The 24,668-nt window shown below is 43.0% G+C and overlaps 1 protein-coding gene across 1 annotated transcript in view; it reads right to left on the bottom strand.

The window, feature by feature from the left end:
• Nucleotides 1-24,668, bottom strand: part of LOC109933116 (dedicator of cytokinesis protein 7-like) — a 185,117-nt gene that overhangs the window by 157,400 nt on the left and 3,049 nt on the right. Inside the window, exons 2-4 of the mRNA XM_048613977.1 lie at nt 8,320-8,425; nt 7,925-8,100; nt 1,947-2,018 (exon numbers count right to left, since the gene is read on the bottom strand). Of these exons, the coding sequence (XP_048469934.1) occupies nt 1,947-2,018; nt 7,925-8,100; nt 8,320-8,425 (354 nt within the window). The remainder of the gene's footprint in view (nt 1-1,946; nt 2,019-7,924; nt 8,101-8,319; nt 8,426-24,668) is intronic.

Here is a 24,668-nt window from a genome sequence, read left to right as displayed (position 1 = left end):
ACAAGGTTTTATATCTCCTCATCTCTACTACCTCCAAATCAGAGTTAGTTAAACTCCACCTGACCTCTCATTTATTGGAGACAGTAAGGACTGCAGATGCTGGGCCAGAGTCAATAGATGTGAAGCTGGAAAAGAACAGCAGGTCAGACAGCATCCGAGGAGCAGGGAAGTCAACGTTTCAGGGTGGAACCCTTAGAGGGGACTGGGCAAGGGGAGAGGAACCCAGAAATATATAGAGGGAGGGGGTGGAGCTGGGGGTAGGGTAGGTGGGATGATGATAGGTGATTGCAGGTAGATGGCTGTTGTGATTGGTCAGAGGGAAGGGTGGAGCAGATAGGTGAGTAGAAAGATGGACAAGGTGGGTCTAGGAGGTAAGGAGGAAGATGAGGGCTGGACATGGGATAAGGCTGGGGATGGAGGGATTTTGAAGCTGGTGAAGTCAATATTGAGGCCATTGGACTGTAAACTGCCAAGGCTCCCTTTGCTCCAACCCCAACCTCACTATTGAACCCAGTGATAAGGCAGGGAGCGGTGGTAGTATGGTGAACTGACCTCTACGTCACTGAGGCCAGACACTAACTCTCTGACACCTCCTCCTACTGTCCCCTTGATCATGGCCCCACCTCTGATCACCAAGCCATCTTCTACCAGACCTCATAATTTCGGGAGATCTCCCATCCACAGCCTCCCACCTGACTGTTCCCCAACCCCGCACCGCCCGTTTCTGTGTCCTACACAAAATCCACAAACCCGACTTCCCTGGTCAACCCATTGTCTCTGCCTGCTCCTGCCCCACCGAACTCATCTCCTCCTACCTCGACTCCATTCTTTCCCCTTTGGGCCAGGAACTCCCTACCTACATTCGTGACACAACCCATGCCCTCCACCTTTTCCAAAACTTTCAATTCCCTGGCCCCAACACCTCACCTTCACCATGGACATACAATCCCTGTACACCTGTACGCTCATATGGAGGGGCTAAACGACCTCTACTTCTTCGTCTCCCGTATGGCCAACCAGTCCCCCTCCACCAACACTTAATTCGCTTGGCAGAACTGGTTCTCACCTTCAGCAAGTTTTCCTTTGATTCCTCCCACTTCCTACAAACCAAAGGTGTGGCTATAGGCACCCACATGGGCCCGAGCTATGCCTGCCTCTTTGTAGGATTCATGGAACAGTCCCTCTTCTGCAACTACGCCGGCACCATCCCTCACCTCTTTCTCTGTTGTATTGATGACTGCATCGGGGCTGCCTCATGCTCCCGTGAGGAGCTCCAGCAGTTCATCAACTTTACCAACGCCTTCCACACTGCTCTCAAATTCACCTGGGCCATTTCTAACACCTCCCTCCCCTTCCTGGACCTCTTCGTCTCCATCTCCATAAACTGACTCACCACTGACATCCATTTCAAACCCACTGACTCCCACAGCTACATCAACTGTACCTCCTCTCACCCACCCTCCAGTAAAAATGCTATCCCATGCTCCCAGCTCCTCTGCCTCTGTCGCATCTGCTCCCAGGATGAGCTGTTGCACTCCAGGACATCCCAGCTATCCTCCTAGTTTAGGGACTGTCATTTCCCCTCCTCTATAATTAAGGTTACCCTCAAGCGCATCTCCTCCATTTCCCGCATTTCTGCTCTCAAACCCCTCCTCCCCCCCAACAACAATAAGGATGGAATTCCCTTCGTCCTCACGTATCAGCCCACCAACCTCTGAATCCAACACACCATCCTCTGACATTTCCGCCACCTACAATCAGACCCCAACACCAAAAAGATATTTCCTTCCCCTTCCCTGTCCGCTTTCCACAGGGAACATTCATTCGTCAGCTCTACATTCCCCACCAACTTCTCCACTACAATCAGTACCTTTCCCTGCAACCACAAGATGTGCATTCACCTTGACCCTTGGCTGCACTAGTTGAGATGATGATATTTAACTTACCGTCTCATAACTGTCAGCCAATTCTTGGTGTAAGTCTTGACACATGATCTCACCTGTGGGGTCAGGTTACTCCTGTAAAGGCAAACGTGAAGAGGATTACTTATTGCCGTCAAAAGGTACAACAGGAAGGGAAGGAAAAAAAACAAAGTATGCACTTATTTACATAGCATATCCTGAGGGCAACCAAAATGTTTCAGCATTAAAAGAAGTACTGTGCACAGTTGTTGAAGGCAAAAATGGCAGCCATCTTGTCCACAGCAATTTCTTGCAGATGATAATGAGATTAATGACCAATTACAAAAACAGAAGTTGCTGGAAAAACTCAGCAGGTCTGGCAGCATCTGTGAAGAAAAAAATCAGAGTTAAAGTTTCGGGTCCAGTGACCCTTCCTCAGTTCCGGACCCAAAACGTTAACTCTGATTTTTTTCTTCACAGATGCTGCCAGACCTGCTGAGCTTTTCCAGCAATTTCTGTTTGTGTTCCTGATTTACAGTTCTTTCAGTTTTTAACTGACCAGTTTTGGTTTTTGCCGTTAATAGTTGAAGAAAGAATGCTGCCCAGAAAACAGGGAAAGCTCCCTATTCTAACATAGATTCTCCTACATCTCAGAATCGCAGATTCGTTACAGCACAGGAGGAGGCCATTTGGCCTATCGTGCCTGCACTGCTCCTGTTTGCTAGTGCCAATCTCAATCTCCTGCCTTTTCCCCATATCCCTGAACACCATTTCTATCCAAATAATCAGCCAATGCTCATTATACCCTCTGTACATGAACAGGGAGGTGGGCACTCAGGTTAACATTTTATCTGAAGAACAACACCTTCAACAATATGGCACACACCCAGCACTGTGTCCCACTTAGCTTGTGTATCAAAATCCTAGAGTGGGGCTTAAGCCCAAGTCTTTCTGCTTCTGAGGTAAGAGTGTCTCATTCCATACATGCTCCACTCTCTGAGTGAAAAAGTTACCCCCTCGGGTCTTTTTTAAATCTTTCCCCTCTCACCTTTAAACTATGCCCTCTAGTTTTGGGCTCCCCACCCGAGGAGAAAGACCTTGGCTATTCACCCTACTCATGCCCCTCATAATTTTATAAACCTCTACAAGGTCACCGCTCAGCCTCCAACACTCCAGGGAAAAAAGCCCCAGCCTATTCAGTCTCTCCCTATAGCTCAAACCCTTCAGTCCTGGTAACATCCTGGTAAATCTTTTCCACATCTTCTCAAGTTTAGCAACAGTTTTCCCATAGAAGGGTGACCAGAATTGCATGCAGTGTCCTAAAAGGGGCCTCACCAATGTCCTGTACAGCCGCAATATGACATCCCAGCTCCTATACTCGATGTTATGACCAGTGAAGGCAAGCATATCAAACACCTTTTTCACCGCCCTGTTTATCTGCAACTCTACTTTCAATTAACTATGCACCTGCACCCCAGTACTCTTTGTTTAACAACACTTCCCAGGGCCCTACCATTAACTCTATACATCCTGCTCTGCTGTGCCTTACCAAAATACAACGCCTCACTTTCACCTAAATTAAACTCCATCAGCCACTCCTCGGGACGTACCCATCAGAACGAGGTCCCGTTGTACTCTGAGATAATCCTCACTGTTCACTACACTACCTATTTTGATGTCATGTGCAAATGTACTAACCATATCTCCAATATTCACATTCAAATCATTTAAGTAAATGACAAAAAGCAGTGGACCCATCACTGATCCTTGTGGCATACTGCTAGTCACAAACCTACAGTCTGAAAAGCAACCCTCAATCACCACCCTCTGTCTCCTATTTTCAAGCCAATTTTATATCCAATTGGCTAGTTCCCCCTGGATTCCACGTGGTCTAACCTTACTAACCAGTCCACCATGCGGAACCTTGTTGAATGCCTTGCTGAAGTCCATATAGACAACGTCTCTGACTCCATCAATTTTCTTTGTTACCTCTTCACAAACTCAGTCAAGTTAGTGAGATACAATTTCCCATGCTCAAAGCCACGATGACTATCCCTAATCAGTCCTTGCCTTTCCAAACACATACAAATACTGTCCCTCAGAATCCTCTCCAACAACTTACCCACCACCAACATAAGGTTCACCAATCTGTAGTGCCCAGGCTTTTCCTAACAGCCTTTCTTAAATAATGGCACAACATTAGCCAACCCCCAGTCTTTCAGCACCTCACTCATGGCTATTGATGACACAAATATCTCAGCAAGGGACCCAGCAATCTCTCCCTAGCTTCCCACAAAGTTCTGGGATACTTTGATCAGGTCGTAGGGACTTATCTAACTTTGTGCATTTTTACACCTACAGCACCTCCTCTTCTCTAATATGGACTCTTTTCAAGACGTCACCATTTATTTCCCCAACTTCTCTAGCTTCCATGTTCTTCTCCACAGTAAACACTGATGCAAAATATTTGTTTAATATCTCACCCATCTCCTGTGTTTCCACACATAAAGATCAACGTGTCTGTCTAAGTGGCTGTATTCTCTCCCTAGTTACTGTTTTGCCCTTAAACGTACTTACAGAATCTCTTTGGATTCTCTTTAACTCTATTTGCCAAAGCTATCTCATGTCCCATTTTGCCTTCCTGATTTCCGTCTTAAGTATACTCCTACTGCCCTTATACTCCTTGAGGCATTCATTCAATCCCAGCTTTCTAAACCTGCTATATGCCTCCTTCTTTTTCTTGACCAGAGCCTCAATATTCTCTAGTCATCCAGCATTCCCTATACTTACCAGTCTTGGCTCTTTATCCTAACATGAACATTCTGCCTCTGGTCTCTCATTATCTCACTTTTGAAGGCCTCCCACTTCCCAACTGTCGCTTTATCTGCAAATAACCTCCCCCAATAAACTTCTCAAAGTTCCAGTTTAATACCATCAAAATTGGCCTTACTCCAATTTAAAACTTTAACTATTAGGTCCAGTTTATCATTTTCCATAACTATTTTAAAACTAATAGAATTATGATCACCAGCCCCAAAGTGCTCCCCCACTGATACCTCAGTCATTTGCCCTGCCTTATTTCCCAACCAAAGATTGGGTTTCGCTCCTTCTCTGGAAGGTACGTCCACATATCAGATCAGAAAGTTTTCTTGCACACACTTAACAAATTCCTCCATATCCAAGCCTCTAACACTATGGCTGTCCCAGCCTATGTTTAAAAAGTTAAAATCCCTTACCATTACTACCCTATTATTCTTACATATATCTGAGATCTCCTTATTTATTTGTTTCTTAATTTCCCGCTAACTATTGGGAGTTGTATAGTACAATCCCAATAAGGTGATAATCCCTTTATTATTTCTCAGTTCCATCCATATAACTTCACTGGACCATCTCCCAGGAATATCCTCCCTAAGTACAGCTGTAATGTTATCCCTCATCAAAATCGCCACTCCCCCTCCTCTCTTGCCTCCCTTTCTATTCTTCCTATAGCATTTATACCCTGGAACATTAAATTGCTAGTCCTGTCCATCCATGAGCCACGTTTCTGTAATAACCATGATATCCCAGTCCCATGTTCCCAACCATGCCCTGAGTTCATCTGCCTCACCTGTCAGGCCTCTTGCATTAAATTAAATGCAGTTTAATTTATCAACCTTACCTCATTATCTGCCTTGCTCTTGCCTGCCTTGACTATTAGACTTGCTGACCTTATCTATAGTACCAGCCTTTGCCTTTTTTCTTTCCTCACTATTGTTTTGATTCCTCCGCCTACCTTTTACTAGTTTAAAGTCTCTCGCAAGGATATTGGTCGCCTTCCAATTCAGATGGAACCAGTCCTCTCATACGGGTCATTTCTACCCCAGAAGAGATCCCAATGGTCCAAAACTGTGAATGTTTGCCCCCTGCACCAACTCTTCAGCCACATATTCATCTGCTCTATCCTCCTTTTCCTTTTCTCACCAGCATGTGACACCAGTAGTAATCCCTCAAGGACCTACTTTTTAACCTTCGGCCTAGGTTCCCATATTCTCTCTGCAGAACCTCATCCTTTTCCCTACCTATGTCATTGGTATCAACTTGCACATCAACCCCCTGCTTGTCACTCTCCCCTTTCAGAATATTCTGCACCCTCTCCAAGACATCCTTGATCCTAGCACTAGGGAGGCAACACATCATCCTGATTTCTCACTGATGGCAGCAGAAACGTGTGCCTGTGACCCAGACTAGAGAGGCCCCTATTATAATTGATTGCTTGGAACCTGACATACCCCTCATTAAGGTAGAGCCAGTCATGGTACCAGAAACCTGGCTGTTAGTGCTAAACTTCCCTGAGAGGCCATCTCCCCGTACAATATCCAAAACGGCATACCTGTTTGAAATAGGAATAGCCACAGGAGACTCCTGCACTGCCCTGGCTACCACTCCTACCATTCCTTGTGGTCAACCTTCTACCGGACTGTATCTGCTGTTTTTTTACCTTCCTGAAACTGCCATCCATTACATTCCCTCGTTCTTGTAAACTCCTCATTGCGTCTAGCAAGGCTATTTAATGGGCAATTAATTAGCGCATTTGCTAAAACATTTTAAAGTTGATGAAAATATTTTGTTATAAATTAAAATTAAAGGAACAATTCAGAGAATTGGTGAAAACAATCACCACAGGCCAGGGAATAGAAGTGGTATTGTGCTCATTGCTAACCTTTATTTTCATTCAACACACAGAAGTTCAGCACTTGGCACATTGCTTTGGAAACTGGGCCAATGGCTAAATGGAAACCAAAAAGCCACAGTTCTCACTTTCTCCATTTGTCACAAACACTGACAGTTTGTGTCACTGAAGATCTAAACTAAAAAGACAAGAGAGTCCAGAACTGGCTACCATTAAAACGTTTCAGGGCACACTGCAGCCAGGGCCAAGAGCAGTCCAACCGAACTGGGCTCAGCAAAGGGAGAAGGTGGTTTGCAAACCCACAGCAATTGATGGGTATAGGTGTCACTAGCTAGGCCTAATTGGCCTGGAGGAGGTGGTGGTGAGCTGCTTTCCCTGAAATGCTGCAGTCCTTGGAGTGTGGGTACACACAGCTGTTACGGAGGGCCTTCCAGGATTTTAACTGAGCAACAATGAAGGACTGTTAATATGGTTTCGGTTTAGGATGATGTGGGGAATTTGAAGGCAGTGATGTTCCCATGCATCTGCTGCCCTTGTCCTTCTAGAATGTCAAGATGTGAATCTGGAAGGTGCTGTTGGAAGAGGCTTTGTGAGTGACTGAAGTGCATATTGTAGATAGCACATACTTGCTACAATGTGTCAGTGGCGGAAGGAGTGAATGTTAACGGTAGTGAATGGGATGAATATCAAGCAGGCTGCTTTGTTCTGGATGGTGTCGAGTGTTATTGTAGCTGCACTCATCCAGACAAGTAAAAAATATTCTGTCACTTTCCTGACCTGTGCCTTGTAGTTAGCAGACAGACACTGGGGAGACAGGAAGTGTGGTATTTGCCAAAGAATTCTTATCCTCTGACCCACTTTTTTTTTACCTACAGTAATTTTTATCATTGGTCCAGTTCAGTGTCTAGTCAATGGGAACTCCCAGGAGTTTGATAGTTGGGGATTTAATGATGGTAATGGCATTGAACATAAAGGTGTGATGGTTAGATTCTCTCTCTTGATGGGAATGGTTACTGCCTGTACTCATGTGATGCAAAGCGTACAAAGGAGAGGTGCAGCACACAAGTGAGTGACAGCCACATACAACAACATCTCAAAGAAAAATACAGCTGAAGATTACATAGAAATATTATCCACGTGTTACAAGAGCAAAACACTGATACATACAACAGTGCATTACAACAGGAAGCCACATGTGTATATACCAGCCTGCAACCAGCACAGGATAAAAACACTTTTGTACTCATCCTAACCCATCCTAAATTTGTTTTTATCAAATGATTAAAAATCATAAAAACTGAAGTATCTATATAACTCCACGTTGTATTTTATTCTGAACCATTCTTCTTACCAATCGTCGGGCACAGCAGGGTTAACAGTCCGGTACAGTCGAGGTGATAACGTGACCTCAATATCATCTTTGGGGAAATCCACTAGATTCTCTAGTGATCCCAGCTCGGAACTTGCCATTTGATTGGCTATATGCACCTCAAAATCTAAGGGCTCCACAGAGTCAAAACTGAAAGGCTAAAAAACAAACAGAGTTAGATGACAGCAATCGGAAAGAAAGAATTTCATTGAAACAGCACCACAAGGTCTTCAAAAGTGCTTTGCAGCCAATGGAATGTGGCTATTATTGTAATATGGGGAAAACACGGCTACTGAATTGCTGCTGTTTATGGGTGAACTCTGTAAATCTTTATCGGCTGTGAAACATTCTATTTATTAGCCGTTGGTGATACTCACAATGTCACAGGATGGTGTTGTGGACGGGCTGAGTTCTCGCACATCTGTCAATGAAGTCCTGTTGAAGCGCGGTACAAACAGCTTCAACTCGCCAGTGGCAGCTTTGCTGTAAAACAGACAGACAAAACAGCAGTTAGACAGCTTCTTCCAGGCCTTTGTGAAGCCCCAAAGCCTTTCATTCTCTTATAAGCACTGGTACGGCTCGATTCCACAACAGCACGAGATGATTAATGAAGAAGCTAGTGTCTGTTGAGGGACAAATGTTGGCCAAGACTCAAGGAGCAATCTCTTGCTGCTCCACCAATAGAATCACAGTATTTTTTATGTCTATCCAAAGGGACAGATAGATCTCAATTTGTGCAGTGGACACAGCAAAAATCTCTCACATGTTTCAATGGATTATACACTCAGGTCCTGAATAGGCCTCAAATCCATCACCTTCTGACCAACTGAGCCAAAGGTGAGACAGATTAGAGCTCCTTACCCTACCCTGCCCTCTAGGTTTCTCTTTTCCCTCCCCAAAAGGTTCCAGCTTTTATAGGTTACTTTTCTGTGTGTACCTCCAGCAACAGATATTCATTAATGAGCCCAGCTGGTGAATATCAGCAACACCAATTTGCATTTATATCACATTGGAAAATTATGCAGAGTGCTTTACAGAAGCTTAAACAAAAGAAAATGAATGCAGAATCAAAAAAAAAAGAGCTTTTAAGCGTGGTAAATAAGTTTTTAAAAAGGATCTTAAAGGAGGGAAGGGAGGGAGAAAACAGTGATGGCTGGGGGATGATTTTCACAGTCTAAAGCTAATGGTGGAAGCAGTCAGTAGGCCATACAGGAGATTAGAATCAGAAGGATATGAAACTGGAGGGAATGAGATGTGGAGTTGTACAGTTGGAGGAGATTATAGCAAATGGTGAGACGATGAAGGGATTCAACCATAAAATTACAGAATGATACAGCACAGAAAGAAAGCTATTGTGGTGCAGCAATAGTTTACCTACCTCTGAGCCTGGAGACCTGGGTTCAGGTCCTACTTGCTCCAGTCATAACCCATCTGAACAAGTGTTTTAAAATATCTATAGCACAGATACAGGCCACTTGGTAGTCGTACTGGTGCTGGCTCTTTGAAAGAACTGCCCAGCTGGTTCCATTCTCTGGTCCATATCCATGATCATGCATTTCAGTTTCACTTTGTGTATTTATCCAGTTCCTTCTTGAATGTAACCACTGAATTGACTCTAACTGGTTGTGCAATCAAATATTTCACATCACCTATGATTCTTTTGCCACTGTGTGCCCTCTGATTATCAGCTGCTCTGGCACTTATTCGAGACAAAAACCTACATGATTTCAAATAGATTTAGCAAATTTTCTTTTAACCTCCTCTGTTCCATACAGACAGCAATCCTAACTTCTCTAACGTCAGCATAACTGAAAGTTCCTCATCACTGGGATCATTCTAGTAAATCTCTTCTGCACTCTTTTATAAAGTCTTGCTAGCTTTCCTAAAGTAAGGTGCCTACAAATGAACACTATATACCAGGATACAAATTTTTAACTTGACATGCCAGGAGGGCTACAGTGAATAAAGATAAGCGAATGCAGGGATGATGGGTTAATGTGTCACAGTGAGTCATAGAGTAATACAGCACTGAAACAGGCCCTTCAGCCCAAACTGGTCCGTGCTGACCATGGTGCCCACTCAACTAGTTCCAATTGCCCGCATTTGATCCATATCCCTCTAACCCTTCCCTTCCATGTACCTATCCAAATGTTTTTTAAATGGATATGATATGAGCGAGTCTATACTTCTATGCTTTTTTGTGGTGTGGAACCCTTGTGGATTGGCACCTGGAGCAGTGACCTTTGGTTGACTGGAGTTTTGAACCTTTAAGGAATAAAATATATCGAAGCTGATACAGCAGACCTTATGTCAGAAGAGGGTTTACCCTATTGTCAGATTTAACAGGACACTAAGTTAATCAGAGAGGAAGAGACTTCAGAAGATTGCTAGCTTTGTTCTGCTAGGGGAGATTGAGGTTCAAAGAACCCATGTGGAACACTGTTACTGAAATACATTCTGTGTTCCAGATGCTGGCAGCTGAGACAAAGGAAGGCCAGTGAGCAGAAGCAGCTAAAAATAGTGTTGGTAACTAGATGTTGGGGTGCAACCTTGTGAATGCAGTGAGACACAGTGTCAAGACAGGAGACTGAGCAGCTGGGTGGTGAGCAGTGCATGAGTTATCCTGATTTTGAGAGTTGTTGCCTAACAACTACTTGCAGAGAAAAAGGAGAACGGGATAGTCTCCAGGCCAACTATGAGCTGTTGTTGAAGATATCAGAGGCTCGATCTTCAAAAGCAGGGAGCTGAAATCTCTTTTATGAAAGACAAAGATTTAAAGTTATTTTGTGATTTACAGAGATCAGTGATCTCTCTTTGGGTACTGAGACATTTGTGGTAGCCATCTTGATTTTGCTGGTAGTGTTTCAATCATAGTCTGGTATTAATTCATTTTTGCCTCATGTCAATTCTTTCGTTAAAGTATAAGATGGACAGAAATGGCTGTTCACTGTGCATTGTTGACTCTTGAAAAGCAACAATTCTTCTGTTTGTTTAACATGGTAAAACCTTGCGATTTTAATCACTTAGTAAGTAACCAGAATTTCTAATTGCATATACTTTAAAACATAATTATTTATTCCTAAATTGAATCTTAGAATATGCGGGTTATATCCACGACCTGAAGGGAAAAAATAAGGTCTCTGGTCTGGAATTGTAATAATAGGCAGAAGATTCTTGAATGAACTAAAATTTCTATCCGGTAGACCAAGGGGTTCAATGGTTAAACCTGATAGTGTTGATGACATGGGTGAGGATTTCAAGTGAAACTGAGATGGAATAGGGAGTGAGGAGGGTGATGATATCGAGGTAAATGATTGCAGGCGGTCTTGATGGAGAAGCTACAAAATAAGAAAATCTACTTAGCCAAGTGGATGCCGAGGTAACTAACAATCCAGTTCAACCTGTCAGCAGAATGAAATTGCTGCTGAGGGTAAGCAGTTGTTGTGGTTAATGCCGAAGACTGGCTCTAATCATCTCAATAATTAGCTGCAGGAAATGGCAACTTACCCAACACTGGATGTCAGGGAAGCAATTACATGGTAGAGTGGTAAGGAGAGATGATGGAAAAGGGGATCTTTGTGCTATCAGTGTACATAAGGAAGCTGTCTACTTGATGTTGGAAGATGTCAATAACAGACAGCACAGAGACAATATTTAAATACTGCGGCTATAAGAGCAGGCCAGAGGCTAAGAACCCTGCAGCAAGTAACTTGCTTCTTGACACCTCACAGTTACTACCTACAAGGCACAAGTCAGGAGCACGATGGAATATTCTCCAGTTATCTGGGCTGATGCAACTCCAACAACACTGAAGAGGCTCAACACCATCCACAATAAAACAGCCTACTTGATCTGCATCCAATCCAGCAGCCTACACATTTACTCCCTCCACCACATGCAATCGTAGCCGTGTATACAAGCCACAAGATGCACTGCAGCAACTCACTGAGGCTTCTTCAACAACACCTTCCAAACCCACGACTTCTACCACCAAGAAGGCAGCAGATCGATGGGAGCACCACCAGGCAGGCCCAGTGTGCAAGTTACCCCTCCAAACCATTCACCATCCTGACATGGAAATGCATTGTCATTCCTTTATTGTCACTGAATAAAAACTCCTGGAATCCCCTCTGTAAAAGCATTGGGGGTGCACCTTCACCAGGTGGACTGCAGCAGTTCAAGAAGGCAGCTCACCACCACCTTCCCAATGGCAATAAGGGTGGGCAATAAATGCTGGCCTTGGCAGTGACATCCACATCCCATGAAAGAATACAAGAAAACAAATGAAGAGATTCAAATATATAACCAGTAAATTTAAAAGGACATATTATGAGGTCAAAGAACAAGCTACAGAACTCAAGAAGGAGAGTTTCAAAGGGGTTTTTGAGACTGTATGAATATTATTTGATTCAGCGAGTAAAGGACCTTTGATAGATGATGTGGTCAAAGTGGTATCAAACCTTGAGGCTGAAACTTCAAAGCTGGAGGTGGAGACATATAACCAGTTGTCACAACAAGCTGAATCGTTGAAAGAAACCAATATATTGGTGAAACGTGGAGAGCTTGATAAACAAGAAATGTAGGAAACTCTCAACAGTTAAACTCTGAACACGACAATTTATTACCCACAACCAATTTTCTTCACAGTGGTTTGTGTAAATGGGAAGTGAAAAATGTCACAGGGAAGTAGTTACATTTTGCCAATAATCTGGTTTCCTATCATCGCGAACACTAACCCACAGCAACAAACACTTTGTTAAATATTAAAAGGAAATAACCACAAAATCTAATTTCAAGTCTGACCTAAAGAGAGGAAGAAACTGCTCAATGTTTATAATAATCATTTATATCTGTTAATAACTTTATCCAAATCTCTGACTGGCCCTACAGCATGTCCACTCCTTCCTGTTGTACTCTGAAATAATGTTCTTCATTGTCCACTCCACCACCAAATTTGTTGTCATTCACAAACTTACTAACCATACCTCCAATGCTCACATCCAAATCATTTATATAAATGATAAAAAGCAATGGACTCAGCGCCGGTCCTTGCGGCAATCGTCACAGGCCTCCAGTCCGAAAAACAACCCTCTAGCACACACTCTGTCTCCTACCTTCAAGCCATTTTTGTTTTAATTGGCTAGCTCACCCTGGATTCCATATGATCTAACCTCGCAAACCAGTCTACCACACGAAACTTTGTCAAACACCTTGCTGAAGTCCATATAGACAACGTGTGCTGCCCGGCTTTCATCAGACAGCCATAGCTAGTTATTATTTTAGATCTCATTTTCACAGGGAAATCTACTGTCGCATAGTTTGTGGAACCTCACGAGATAACTACACAATGAAATGGGATTTGTTTTCTTTCTGACCCTGGTTTTGACATGGGGTAAGCTGATGAACAGCAATAGGTCACCCAATACCTGAAGATTTTAATGAATGTTTATTACAGTTCTTGGTATTTACACATGTAAACTACAATCACAGGCAGTTATGTGTCTGGGTGCAAGCAATTCAGATACACTGCAGCACAGCTCCTTCAGCATGTCATGCTATAAGAGGACATAGCTCTGTAAGATGGAGGCTGAGAGCTTTGTACCATTAGATAACATGGCATGAAACAGTGATGACATAATGAACATGTTCCTTAAAGATATAATGCTTATCTGCTGCAAGATACGACACAAGTGTTACCAATGGTAAGAACATGTGCCTCCAGCAGGGTGTTTTATCTGATGTAGCAATGCTTATTGATCTCCTGCAACATTAGAAACTGGCATGGATATTGTGGTATTGAAGAATCTAATAGATCTTTATTAAAGCTAACTATTATATACCATAATTACATTCCTTAGGCACATGTGAGTATATGGCCAAACATTACGCTGTTTGCTTACACGGAGCAGCATGCTTCCAATGGAGTGTCATGCATCAAATGATGAAGGAAAATGGAGCATGACATTTAATACCCTCAGACCACATGCTATGATACAGTGATGATGTCACTGGCAGGTCTCTTAAATGTACATTAACATTCTAACCGTGAGACAGAACAGGACAGAGATTTGCAATCTCTCCAAAGCTCAGAATTTGTATATTTCCAAATACAGGTAAAACTACACATTTTCCAAAATTTTCATTTCCTCCCTCCTAAACATGCCAGTGAGAATACAATGAAAAGTTTTGTGTCTTCCCCAACGGAACAGGATCCAGAACTGTCCAAACACACTTAATTACCGAGCTGCCACTTTCAAAGGGAACATTCATCCTTTCCCACCACCCCTTCATCCCATACCACCACCGAGTCCAGAGCAGGTCAAACACAAGTGAAGAAATAACAAAGTAACCATAAACCTGCAGTTAAACGTAGGCCTGGAGTTAATGTTTGCTTGGGTTCATTGACAATGGACACTTTCGGCCATTCTTTTTCCTCAATGAATTGGACAGGCCCCATATCTCAGTACAAGATAATAGTCCAGAAATCAAACCCTTGTTGCATCCACTAGGTTATATGATTAAAAATAATCAAAAACAGCAAATGAGAACATTAGCCTTTATAATAAGAGGATTAGAAGCTGCAGTTGGGTATTTTCTTATGGTCCCAGTGTCTTGGGACATAGCTGCTATAATTGGGGTATGATCCAAATGTTTCAACAAAGTGACACCAACAAGCTAAATTTAAGAAAACTACAATTGCTACAGCAATGAAACATGTCAGATAACTCAGGCTGATGTTCCAGCTATGTAAACATCAACGCAACCTCCTGTTTATGGGAAAAGTTACATGCTCCCTACGCCGAATCTGACAGTGTCTGGCAGAAGACAAAGGCCAACTTTCAAACAAAGGCTTTTTACCAGTCCACAAGCACCAACTGAGAAATAATTTTAAACCTGAGATGATAATTTTTTGTTAAACAAAATATATTAATGGATATGGGTCAAAGTTAGATTAGGCTACAAATCAGCCATGATCTCATTAAATGATAGAACCTGTCCGAGGTGCTGAATGGCCTACTTCTGTTCCTATGTACCAGCCAATGAGCACCGGATGACCAATGCCAAGTGCCTAATGATAAAAGCAAAATTCAGAATTTAATTCTGAAGCAGAGTCAAACCAGTCTCAGAAAATTAACTGTTTCTCTCTCCACAGATGATACCAGACCTGCTGAGTTTCCCCATCACTTTCTGTGTCTGGTCCAAGAGTGAATTACCAGCCCAAAACCACACCAGTGAGGGCAGCCAGTGAACACCAGAGAGGGCAGCCAGTGAACACCAGGTGGCAAGTGTCACCCGCCAGGCGGCACATTCCAGCCTGTGAGCAGTAAGCAGCGTGTGCCAACCTGTAACACCCAAATGCTGAGTGTAAGTCAATCCTGGTCAAATGCCTTGGGCTGGTAAGAAGGAAATATATAAACCAGGGCTGTCAATCCAGGATTACCAGCATCGGACATGGCAAACACTGGACAGACAAACAGTTACAGTCCAGAGGCTAACATCAAGCATCTACAATGCAGGGCTTACACTAAAATTCTTGGTGTCAAAATAAGAAAGGGTATAATTAGATTTAAATCAGCACATCTTGTGTTTCATTTGGTCACAGAGAAAAAGCAAGATGAGATGGCATGCGCACTTACACCAGTATCCATTTCCCTGAAAAACAACCATTCCTATAGCTATACAAACTCGCCATAAAACCTCTATCCCGCCTGGTTTGATTGTTTTACTTCTCAGTTTCTGCATTTAAATGTGCAGTGCCATCCAGAAAACCCCAGGACTCCACATCAACCTTTAACATCCACACCTGTCCCAACCATTCCCTGGAAATGACTGCACAACGGGTAGACGCTTATGTGGTGTACAGCTCATTATTAATCACGCCAAAGGACTGGGCAGCCAAAACTATTCAGCTTAGATTTATAATTCGGTTTAAAATTAAATAACAATCATCCATTTGGCCCAAAGAGTCTGGTTTCTTGTAAGGACTGCACAATCCCCTTTTCACCAGGTTGACCCATTGCATCAGATAGGAGCTACAGTGCTACCAGAGTTGACAAGCGAGGCAGTATTTTAAGATAGATATCTGGCGAAAGATGTAATCAAGGGCACTAGTAAGGTTTGGTATTGTTTAACATTGTGACTAGTCAGAAACATCTTAATTGTATCCTCATCCTACACATTCTAACATGTGTAATCATTCACCTTGTACTAAAAATAATTGTTGCCCAAAGGCTAAAAAAAATGGTGAGGACATGCAAGTGAGATGCCTGGGAGAATAGAAAAGAAATGTAGGAGAACAACATGACAATTAGGAAAAGAGTTTTTTAAAGAAAGAGGCTTAAGCTCAATAACTAGGGGAAAACCCATCTGGTTTAAATTCTGAGTAACTTTAAGATATAAGACAGCAATTATGACACATCTTCTAGCTCCTGAACATGGTCCCCCATCTTTCCTTTTTATACTTTGGTATTTCTGTTCTTTCCTTAGTTCTTCTATGTTATTCATCCTCTCAAAAGAAATCTTCAAGTTTCATTGATCCATATGCTGTAGGAATGCTATTAAAATATAATATGCCATAACCACCTTTTGAAATGTACACATCCTTAAAGAAATGAAATATACAGAGGCAGAATCCTATAGGGTGTAAAGTGATCTGGGCTATGGTGAGATGTGAGGCAGAATCAGATGGGCAGTCCACCAAGGCCATCTTTTATGCGTTTCATAAGTGGTGAGGTGAGTTTCTTGCTTGGCAGTAACGAGTTGCCAATTTAAGGGATAAATGCTTGTTTAATGCCTCATTGATGGTCCAACATGCCTTATTAACATTCAGCTTGTGACCTTACCAAATTCACCAAACAAGTCAGATGGTGGCAAAACTCTGACGTGGAAATCAGAGTGTTCACCTCGTGGATTCAGCTTGCCATTTGTTCCCAGCAACCTCCATGTTGCACACTTGGCAATGATAAAATTTCAGGATACACTCTATGGACATTGGCATATATTGGATGCCAGCCTCTTCAGAACCTTTGTGAAACACCTCCACATACAGAATGTTTCTGCACTTCAATACTGCATCTTAGGCTGCTCCAGAAACCCTCATTGTAATGCTGCAGCAAGGGCACTATGCACTCAGGGACACACACCCAGCTCATGGGCTAGGCCAGACTGCATCTCCAGATGCTGCTGTAGCACACACTCACTTTGAGCCTATCTGGATACTCACAGCATCTTTGCCTTTGCCCTGATTTTTCATGCTTTGACCCCCTCAGCCAGAGATACCAGGTTCGTGTTACTTCTGTCTTGTCTTGCCCAGCACAGACACAAAGCCAGGAAGCTTGTCATGGTCTCAATTCAAGTCAAGGGGGATAGCCTTTGCTCAGGATGTCCAGTAGGTCTGGGCACAGGAAGCCAGGGGTAGACTTTGATACCAGTCCAGGGCCGCTCAGGGCACCCAGAGTCAAGATTTTCTCTACATAAGAGGTGGGGAGCTAAACATCAGGCAATCCACCAACTATCTTTCCTATTTTTGCCCTATTGTGGTCTGTTTCACTCATGGAATGAGAGAGGGGCAGGTATGAAGGGATAAATAAGTGGGTGGCATAGCTGTTACTTTTGGTGCAAGCAGGAGGCTGACTTGAGTGCGTGAATAGACAGCGCAGAGGACTTACATGGTTAGTGGTGTCCAGGAGGGGACTGCAGATGAGTGATTAGTGAGAGATTTTGTGGGAAATGTGTACAGTACAAGAAAAAACAAAATGAGTGTGAGGTGTTCAGAGTGAAGATGGCACCTATGCTGATGGAATGGAGAAGGTGCTGCACATTCCTCCAGATGGCAAAGACTGCCTTAATATGGGTGGCAACGTCAGACCAGGCGGGCATGGTCTGCTGATCCTGACCTTCTCTGCTACTCCTGGTGGAAGAGAAAGAGGCCTGTGCACCACCTCATTCAGCAGGACCTCCAGGATCCTGACCACAAAGCGAAATGCCAACCCACCCCGCTGTCTGCCATGGCGAGGGCAGAGGTCAGGAACCATGCAGAGCAGCTTGTCCGGGTGCACACTGGGCACTCGAAGATAGCACGGGCACCATCCTGGTGAATGTTGGCAATTTAGGGACATCCACTGAGCGGCCAGATGTTGAGAATGACGCATGGTGAGATGGGGCTGGAATTGGATGTGAGAGATCCTTAAGATGCGAGGTAGGTAATTAATGAGGCAAATCTGGTAAGTTATGGGAGAGAACTCACTAGGCCTCATGGCAAAAAATCCTCCAACAAAACTAAGTACTTAACCAAATAAAAGTGAAATTCAGCCCTACATAACAAGGAAACATACCAAAAGTTGAGTTACATAGTCTAAAATTATCAGCTACTCTAAGGGAACCTGCAACAGACCCTAAACCTATTGAACCACAAAGACCTAATGGAAAGGGAAGTAACAGAGCAGCACTACAACAATCACACGCCTTGAAGCCAAGTTAAGAGCAAACTAACAATCTCCATGCATCAGAATCACACATGGTGTAAATGGTCATTAAAATTCACACATTACTAACCAGCAAACACTCACTCCTAATAACAAAAAGATATAGATAAAGTCAGACCTATAGACAGTGAGAGAACAGGCAAGGGAGACAGACATACAGACAGCAACAGTGTCACAGAGAAGGGGAAAGAGCAACAGAGACAGGGAGACAGAGAGAGATTATACGAACACTCCCAGCAAATAGGACATTGCATGCGACAGCAACAAATGTTCAACCTAATTACCACACACTAAGTCACTAGGAATTCTGGGCATGTACATACTCTAAACTTATTTACTTATACTTATTTACTGATTTAATCTGTATGAACGTTTAGTTCAAGTTTGATTGTTGACCTGTTCTAAGGTAAAAGACCTAACTCAGGGGAAGGAGTAAAGGTGCTACAGTTCAGTCAGGGCTAGTGACAGCTGCTGGAAAGGGAGTGTGTATAGACAGAATGGGGCTGCCTGGTAACCATAGTGATCACTGTCTAACATGAACAAATATCTGAAGGATAGCTAGGAGCCATGGAATACATCAGCTACAGCCATCATGAAAAAACAAACAAGAGAATTCTAAGTATTACAGACAAATATGTAAACCATTTACTGAAAAGAATGACTGCAAAACAATAGCCCTTTTTAAAGAATATGGGGATGGAAATGAACACAGGATGTGACCTTATACTTGGGGATGGGTCAGGGCATCTCACTGGTTACACTCAAATAGAATGTCACATATCAGATATTACAGGTCGGGGTCACTGAGAAACAAACACAAAAGTTTTATTCTGAGCCTCAAGTTCACTGGTATCCATGCAACAAAAACCAAATTGAGCAGCTGTGTCCCAAGATTGGTTTTCCTGAGCAATGCACCTCTACCTAATTTCAAGAATGAGTCAGGGCAAGCTACAGAGGGAAAATACTGAACTGAATCCACTGTGGGAGAACATATTTCACCCTCTCAAGCCCCAATCTCTCCAGTCCTACATGCAACTTACACTCCTGATCCACATGCTACAAATTCTAACCTCTTGCACATCCCCAATTACAGTGGCAATGCCTTCTCCTGCTTGGGTGTTAAGCTCTACAATTCCTTCCACACTTCTCAAGAAATTGAAGTATCCTTTGGTTGGGGGTTTGTGGTTAGGAGCCCTTTGAGACTGTTAACAGTGGAGAAGACAGTGCATAAACTGTTTGAATCATAGAATCCCTACAGTGTGGAAACAGGCCCTTCGGCCCAACAAGTCCACACCGACCCTCACAGCATCCCACCCAGACCCATCCCCCTTTAACCCCTCCTAATCTAGGCATCCCTTGAACACTATGGGCAATTTAGCATAGCCAATCCACCTAACCTGCACATCTTTGGACTGTGGGAGGAAACCGGAGCACCCGGAGGAAACCCACGCAGACATGGGGAGAACGTGCAAACTCCACACAGACAGTCACCCAAGGGTGGAATCGAACCCGGATCCCTGGCACTGTGAGGCAGCAGTGCTAACCACTGAGCCACCGTGCCGCCCCTAGGGAAAACAAATTGGAACAGTTTGGAACGGTCAAGACCTGTCAAGAAAAGTCAGCCTATCAAGAAGTGTCAAAATGTATCCTTAATGAACAAGAGTGCTTTTCTCAATACAGTGTAGCCTGCAATATAAAACTTTAAGTAATAGTAATATAGCTTTTCTCCTAAGGGCATGAATATGTTGGTAATTCTCAACGAGTTGGTATGTTAGGTGAAGGGGAAGAAAGGGACTGGTGAACATAGGGGTATGAGGAGGCTACATAGATGGTAAAGTGTTTGAGGGTCATAGGGAAATGAGAGGTAAAGGGATGCATTGAGGATACTATGCTGGATGGATGAGTCATGGAGAGTCTGAAGGGTGAAAAGGAGAGAGAGCTGAAGAAATGTTTATATTTCTCCTGTTTTGAAGAGGTACATTTGGATTTTGTCCTGGGTCACCTTTGGAGGAGTAAAATATCCTTTGGGATTGTGAGAAGGAACGTTTGAATGTAAAAAATACACAAACTCACTGGGCCTGCCAGAGTTGTTGAGGAATCTTACAAGAAATGGAGTAAATAATAAGAGTACTAAGTATTTCAATGCGCCTGTTCACATAAGCCAATATTGGGTTTGTGAAATAAGACCAATTTTCCAAGCTATCTTTTCAGAATGGGAGCGTCTATCAAGCATGCATATTGCTGAATAGTTCTAAATAATATTTGAAAAGAAATGTTTGTTTACCTAAGGCATTGAGCACTTAATGAAATTCTTGTTTACAGGTAGATTAGATGAAGAACCAATGCAGTGAATGTTTTTTTGCATCAATTAGAAACATTTTTCAATAGTGACATCATCAGTAGACTGATAACTCTATCCACAAGTCTGTTACATGCTGAATAATGGGTAAGTTGGCATGGAGAAGCAGGGCAAAGTGTCATGGAAGGTAAGAATTGGCACTGAAGAGGTATAAGAATTATAAAGAGCCACGTTTGGGCACATATGGTGTATGGTGGAGCATGAGAGATGGGTAGTTTGATACAAGAGTATCGGGGTCACGCAATGAGTAGACATGTGTAGGGTGGTATAGGAGTATGAAGATTTACAGTGATTGTGATTAGGGACATAGGTTGGCACAGGAGTCATGTTGGATCATGAGGTGGAGGCAGGCGCATTAACTACCATGAACGGGGCAAGGAGAACGAGAAGAGTGTGGAGAAGCTCTTTAGCTTTGAACATTGAACACAGAGCCGGAGCACACGGGAAAGCTTCCGTCAAACAGCTCCAGAGTTACCGGTCTCGTCACTAACTTCCCCACTCACCTAAGGACTGAAGGGAAGCTTGCCCAGTAATTTTTACGGGTCCGGTTCACAGAGCCAGATTTTCTCCCACCTCTGCGTACCTGCGCTGGGAATTCAGAAGACAAGAGCAGATACAGGCAAGTAGAGAGGCACCAGCTGGCGGCGGCGGCAGCCAGGTCATTCTCACGGTGTTTGGGGCCGGTGGAAGCAAAGCGATCTCCTCCAGCGATCGAGGACGGTGGCGCTGGCAGCAGAGGACTCTTCAAGATGGTGGTGCCAGCAAGGCAACATCTACAGCCGAAGTGGAACTCCTGGCCTGGTAGCGGAGCCAGGAACCCTTGGTTGTGGGGTGAGTTTGGGTTCAGTGCATCAGTGGAGTGGGCCCAGTGGCGAAGGGATAGCACCTAAAGTGGGCGACTCCAAAAATGGTGGGTGGGCGCAGGTGACAGTGAGATGGTGGAGGTCTCCCTGAGGGTAGGTGCCAGCATGGATGGAGTTGGAAAGTCTGACAATCTGAACTTTTTACTTCTTTGTTTTTCTAATTTATTCCTATGACCTACAATGCTGGGATACTTATTTTTTCATTTTGCAAATGTCTTTTGTTTCCTAAGAATTTGATCTTAAGTATCCGTACCTAGGTACCTTTGTACCTAAGATGGTGCTGTAATGTGGCGACTGCAAACTTTTCACTGTACTTATTCGGCTATGTGAAAATAAAGCTAATTAATTCAATTCAATAAATAGCACGACAGTGACAGCTGAACTCATTCAAATTGGCTCAGAATTTGCATTTCTTTTGAATAAAGTCACATGCGGCACACAGTACTATTCAACACTTTCCCATCTATTAATAGAGTTTCATTTCAAATATTCCCCTGCATGGGGAAGCTTAGCATTTGCACTATAGTGAGGGGAGAGAGTAGCACTGCGTGAAGAGAGAGGTACTGAACTTCATGTATCTAACTTCGAAATATTCCCAGCTTGCTGAATACAGACAGCTGTTTAATAACATTTCAGTAAGAGGGCAAGTAGGAGTGGCATGGTGGCTCAGTGGTTAGCACTGCTGCCTCGCAGCACCAGGGACCTGGGTTCAATTCCAGACTCGGACGACTGTCTGTGTGGAGTTTGCGTACTCTCCCCACGTCTGCGTGGGTTTCCTCCGGGTGCTCAGGTTTCCTCTCACAGTCTGAAGATGTGCAGGTTAGGTTCATTAACCATGGTTAAATGGGATAGGATAGAATAGGATAGGGTAGAGGATGGGTCTGGGTGGGATGCTCTTTGGAGAGGGTTGTGGACTTGATGGGCTGAATGGCCTGCTACCACTCTGTGATTCTAGAAATAACGTTGAAGTAGCAGGATAAATACATAACAGAAACTGACAATCTCATGCCAAACAAGCTTGATCTTAAATCAAAAGTGAATAGGAAAACATGACCACCAAATATCCTGCAGGTGGCAAGGAATGATAGGATGAGGAAAAAAAAGTTAACTGGAATAAATACCAAAAGCTGCAGAGGCAAGTTACATGAGTGATAATGATGGCAAAGGGGATCTATATAAGAACAATTCCACAAATTACATGAATAAGAAGCTGCTTCCTGTTGTAATCCTAAGAGGGCAATCAAAAGAAACCTTAAAGAGGCTTGAAACTGAGGAGGAGTACAAATTACTAAAAATTCTCAATAATTACTTCATCCAAAGCTTGCACAGCTCAGGCATCAGGAACCTGATCTCCACAATGAAGAAGCAAGTCAAAAAAACAACAAAGACATCAATTTAAATACTAGACAGACTAAAGGCGTTCAAAACAAATAAACCCTAGGTCAGTAAGATGGTATTTCCTCCAGAGGGCTGTTACGAGAGAGAGAATAACATGGGCAGTGTATAGAAAAAAAGGCAAACGTGTCAAAAAGGGAGGGGAAAAAAAAATGACCCATCTACCATGGTCCACCACAGGCAACTACAGATCATTAGTCTTCAATTAGCAGGTATAAACTTGAATGTGTGCCTAACCAGGTACACAGGGAGAAATTCAGAAAGGGAAGATCCTTCCCTGAGTCACCTTCTTCACTTCCACCAGGGAATGACATCCCATAGGATCTGTATGAAGTCCAATAGCATGTTGCACCAAGACTCCTAAAACACTTTTGAAAGTTCCATATGAAATGTGATTAGTTACACTCAAAGCTGTGAAAATTGAAGATAAATTGAGAGTCTGGATAAGAAATTGGCAGTTATGAAGAACACAAAAGGCAGGTTGTTAGAGGAATTATGTTGGGATGGGAGAGGCTAGCGACTGGGGAGCCTGATGCTGTTATCTATAAATTTATATCAATGATTTGGACTTGGCGATATGATCCCTGGTAAATGGGTTTTACAGCCTTTCAGATTTTACGAAACGCTTTTAATTTATTTTAGCCCTAACAAATCGAACATCTCTCTAAACTGCATTTCACTGTAAGCCGTGTAGACAGCAGGACTCCAGCTTTTCACCTCAGCAAACCCACCTGCTGAGTCACAATCCTACATGTCTGTAACTAGTAATCGCTTTGAATCTATCTAGTAAACTCTTAAAGCAACAGGCCCCCAGTGTGTTAAGCATAATACCATTGAAGTGTAATTCCAAAAACTAAAATGATAAACTAAGACACATGAACTATGGAACTAGATATTCACAACTTAAAAGACTAAAAGAAAGCTAGTTATCTTTTCAGACATCACTGAAGGGGCAAGGGAGGAAGCTCAGAAATGAACTAGACAAAAGTTTGGTTTTAACTGCCCCTCTGTGAACATCTCAAGACATTTATCTGAATTAAAAGGCACTGTACCAAATTTTTGCTATTTTCATGAATATAATAGTGCCAAATGAAATGCCATAAAAATATTGCACATATGAAGTAAAAATAGGCATCTCCACAAATAGTGTTGCAATATCTAAAGATGTAATCTCCACATTCCTCATTCAAATTCTTCAGCTAATGATGCAGCAGCAATTATCAAAGCCAACAGAATGCTTAATTCACAAAACAAGTTAGTGCTTGAAGACTGTGGCCAGTTCCAGTCATTGAGACATACGGAAGACATTCCAGTATTGAGATGTTATAGAAGAGCTATGAGGTGAGAATTAATCTCACAGGTCTCAGCAACAAAAAGGGATTTTTGCCTCTAAAAGTGCAAGAAAGGCAACATATGGATTGTCATACCTACAAATTAGAAATAGGAGTAGGCCATCGGCCCTACAAGCCAGCTTCCTATCCATTCACTTAGATCATGGCTCATTTGATTTAAAGCTCAACTCTATATTCCCATGACTGATGATGACATCTCACCCTTTCGCTTATCAAGAACCTACCTACCTTAGCCTTAAAAGCCTTCAAAAGATTCTGCCTTCATCAGTTTCA

The sequence above is a fragment of the Rhincodon typus genome, chromosome 29 (assembly GCF_021869965.1).
Source record: "Rhincodon typus isolate 14 chromosome 29, sRhiTyp1.1, whole genome shotgun sequence".
Classification (NCBI taxonomy): Eukaryota; Metazoa; Chordata; class Chondrichthyes; order Orectolobiformes; family Rhincodontidae; genus Rhincodon; species Rhincodon typus.
Note: the sequence above shows the minus strand (reverse complement) of the source record. Positions and strands in the feature narration are given on the sequence as shown.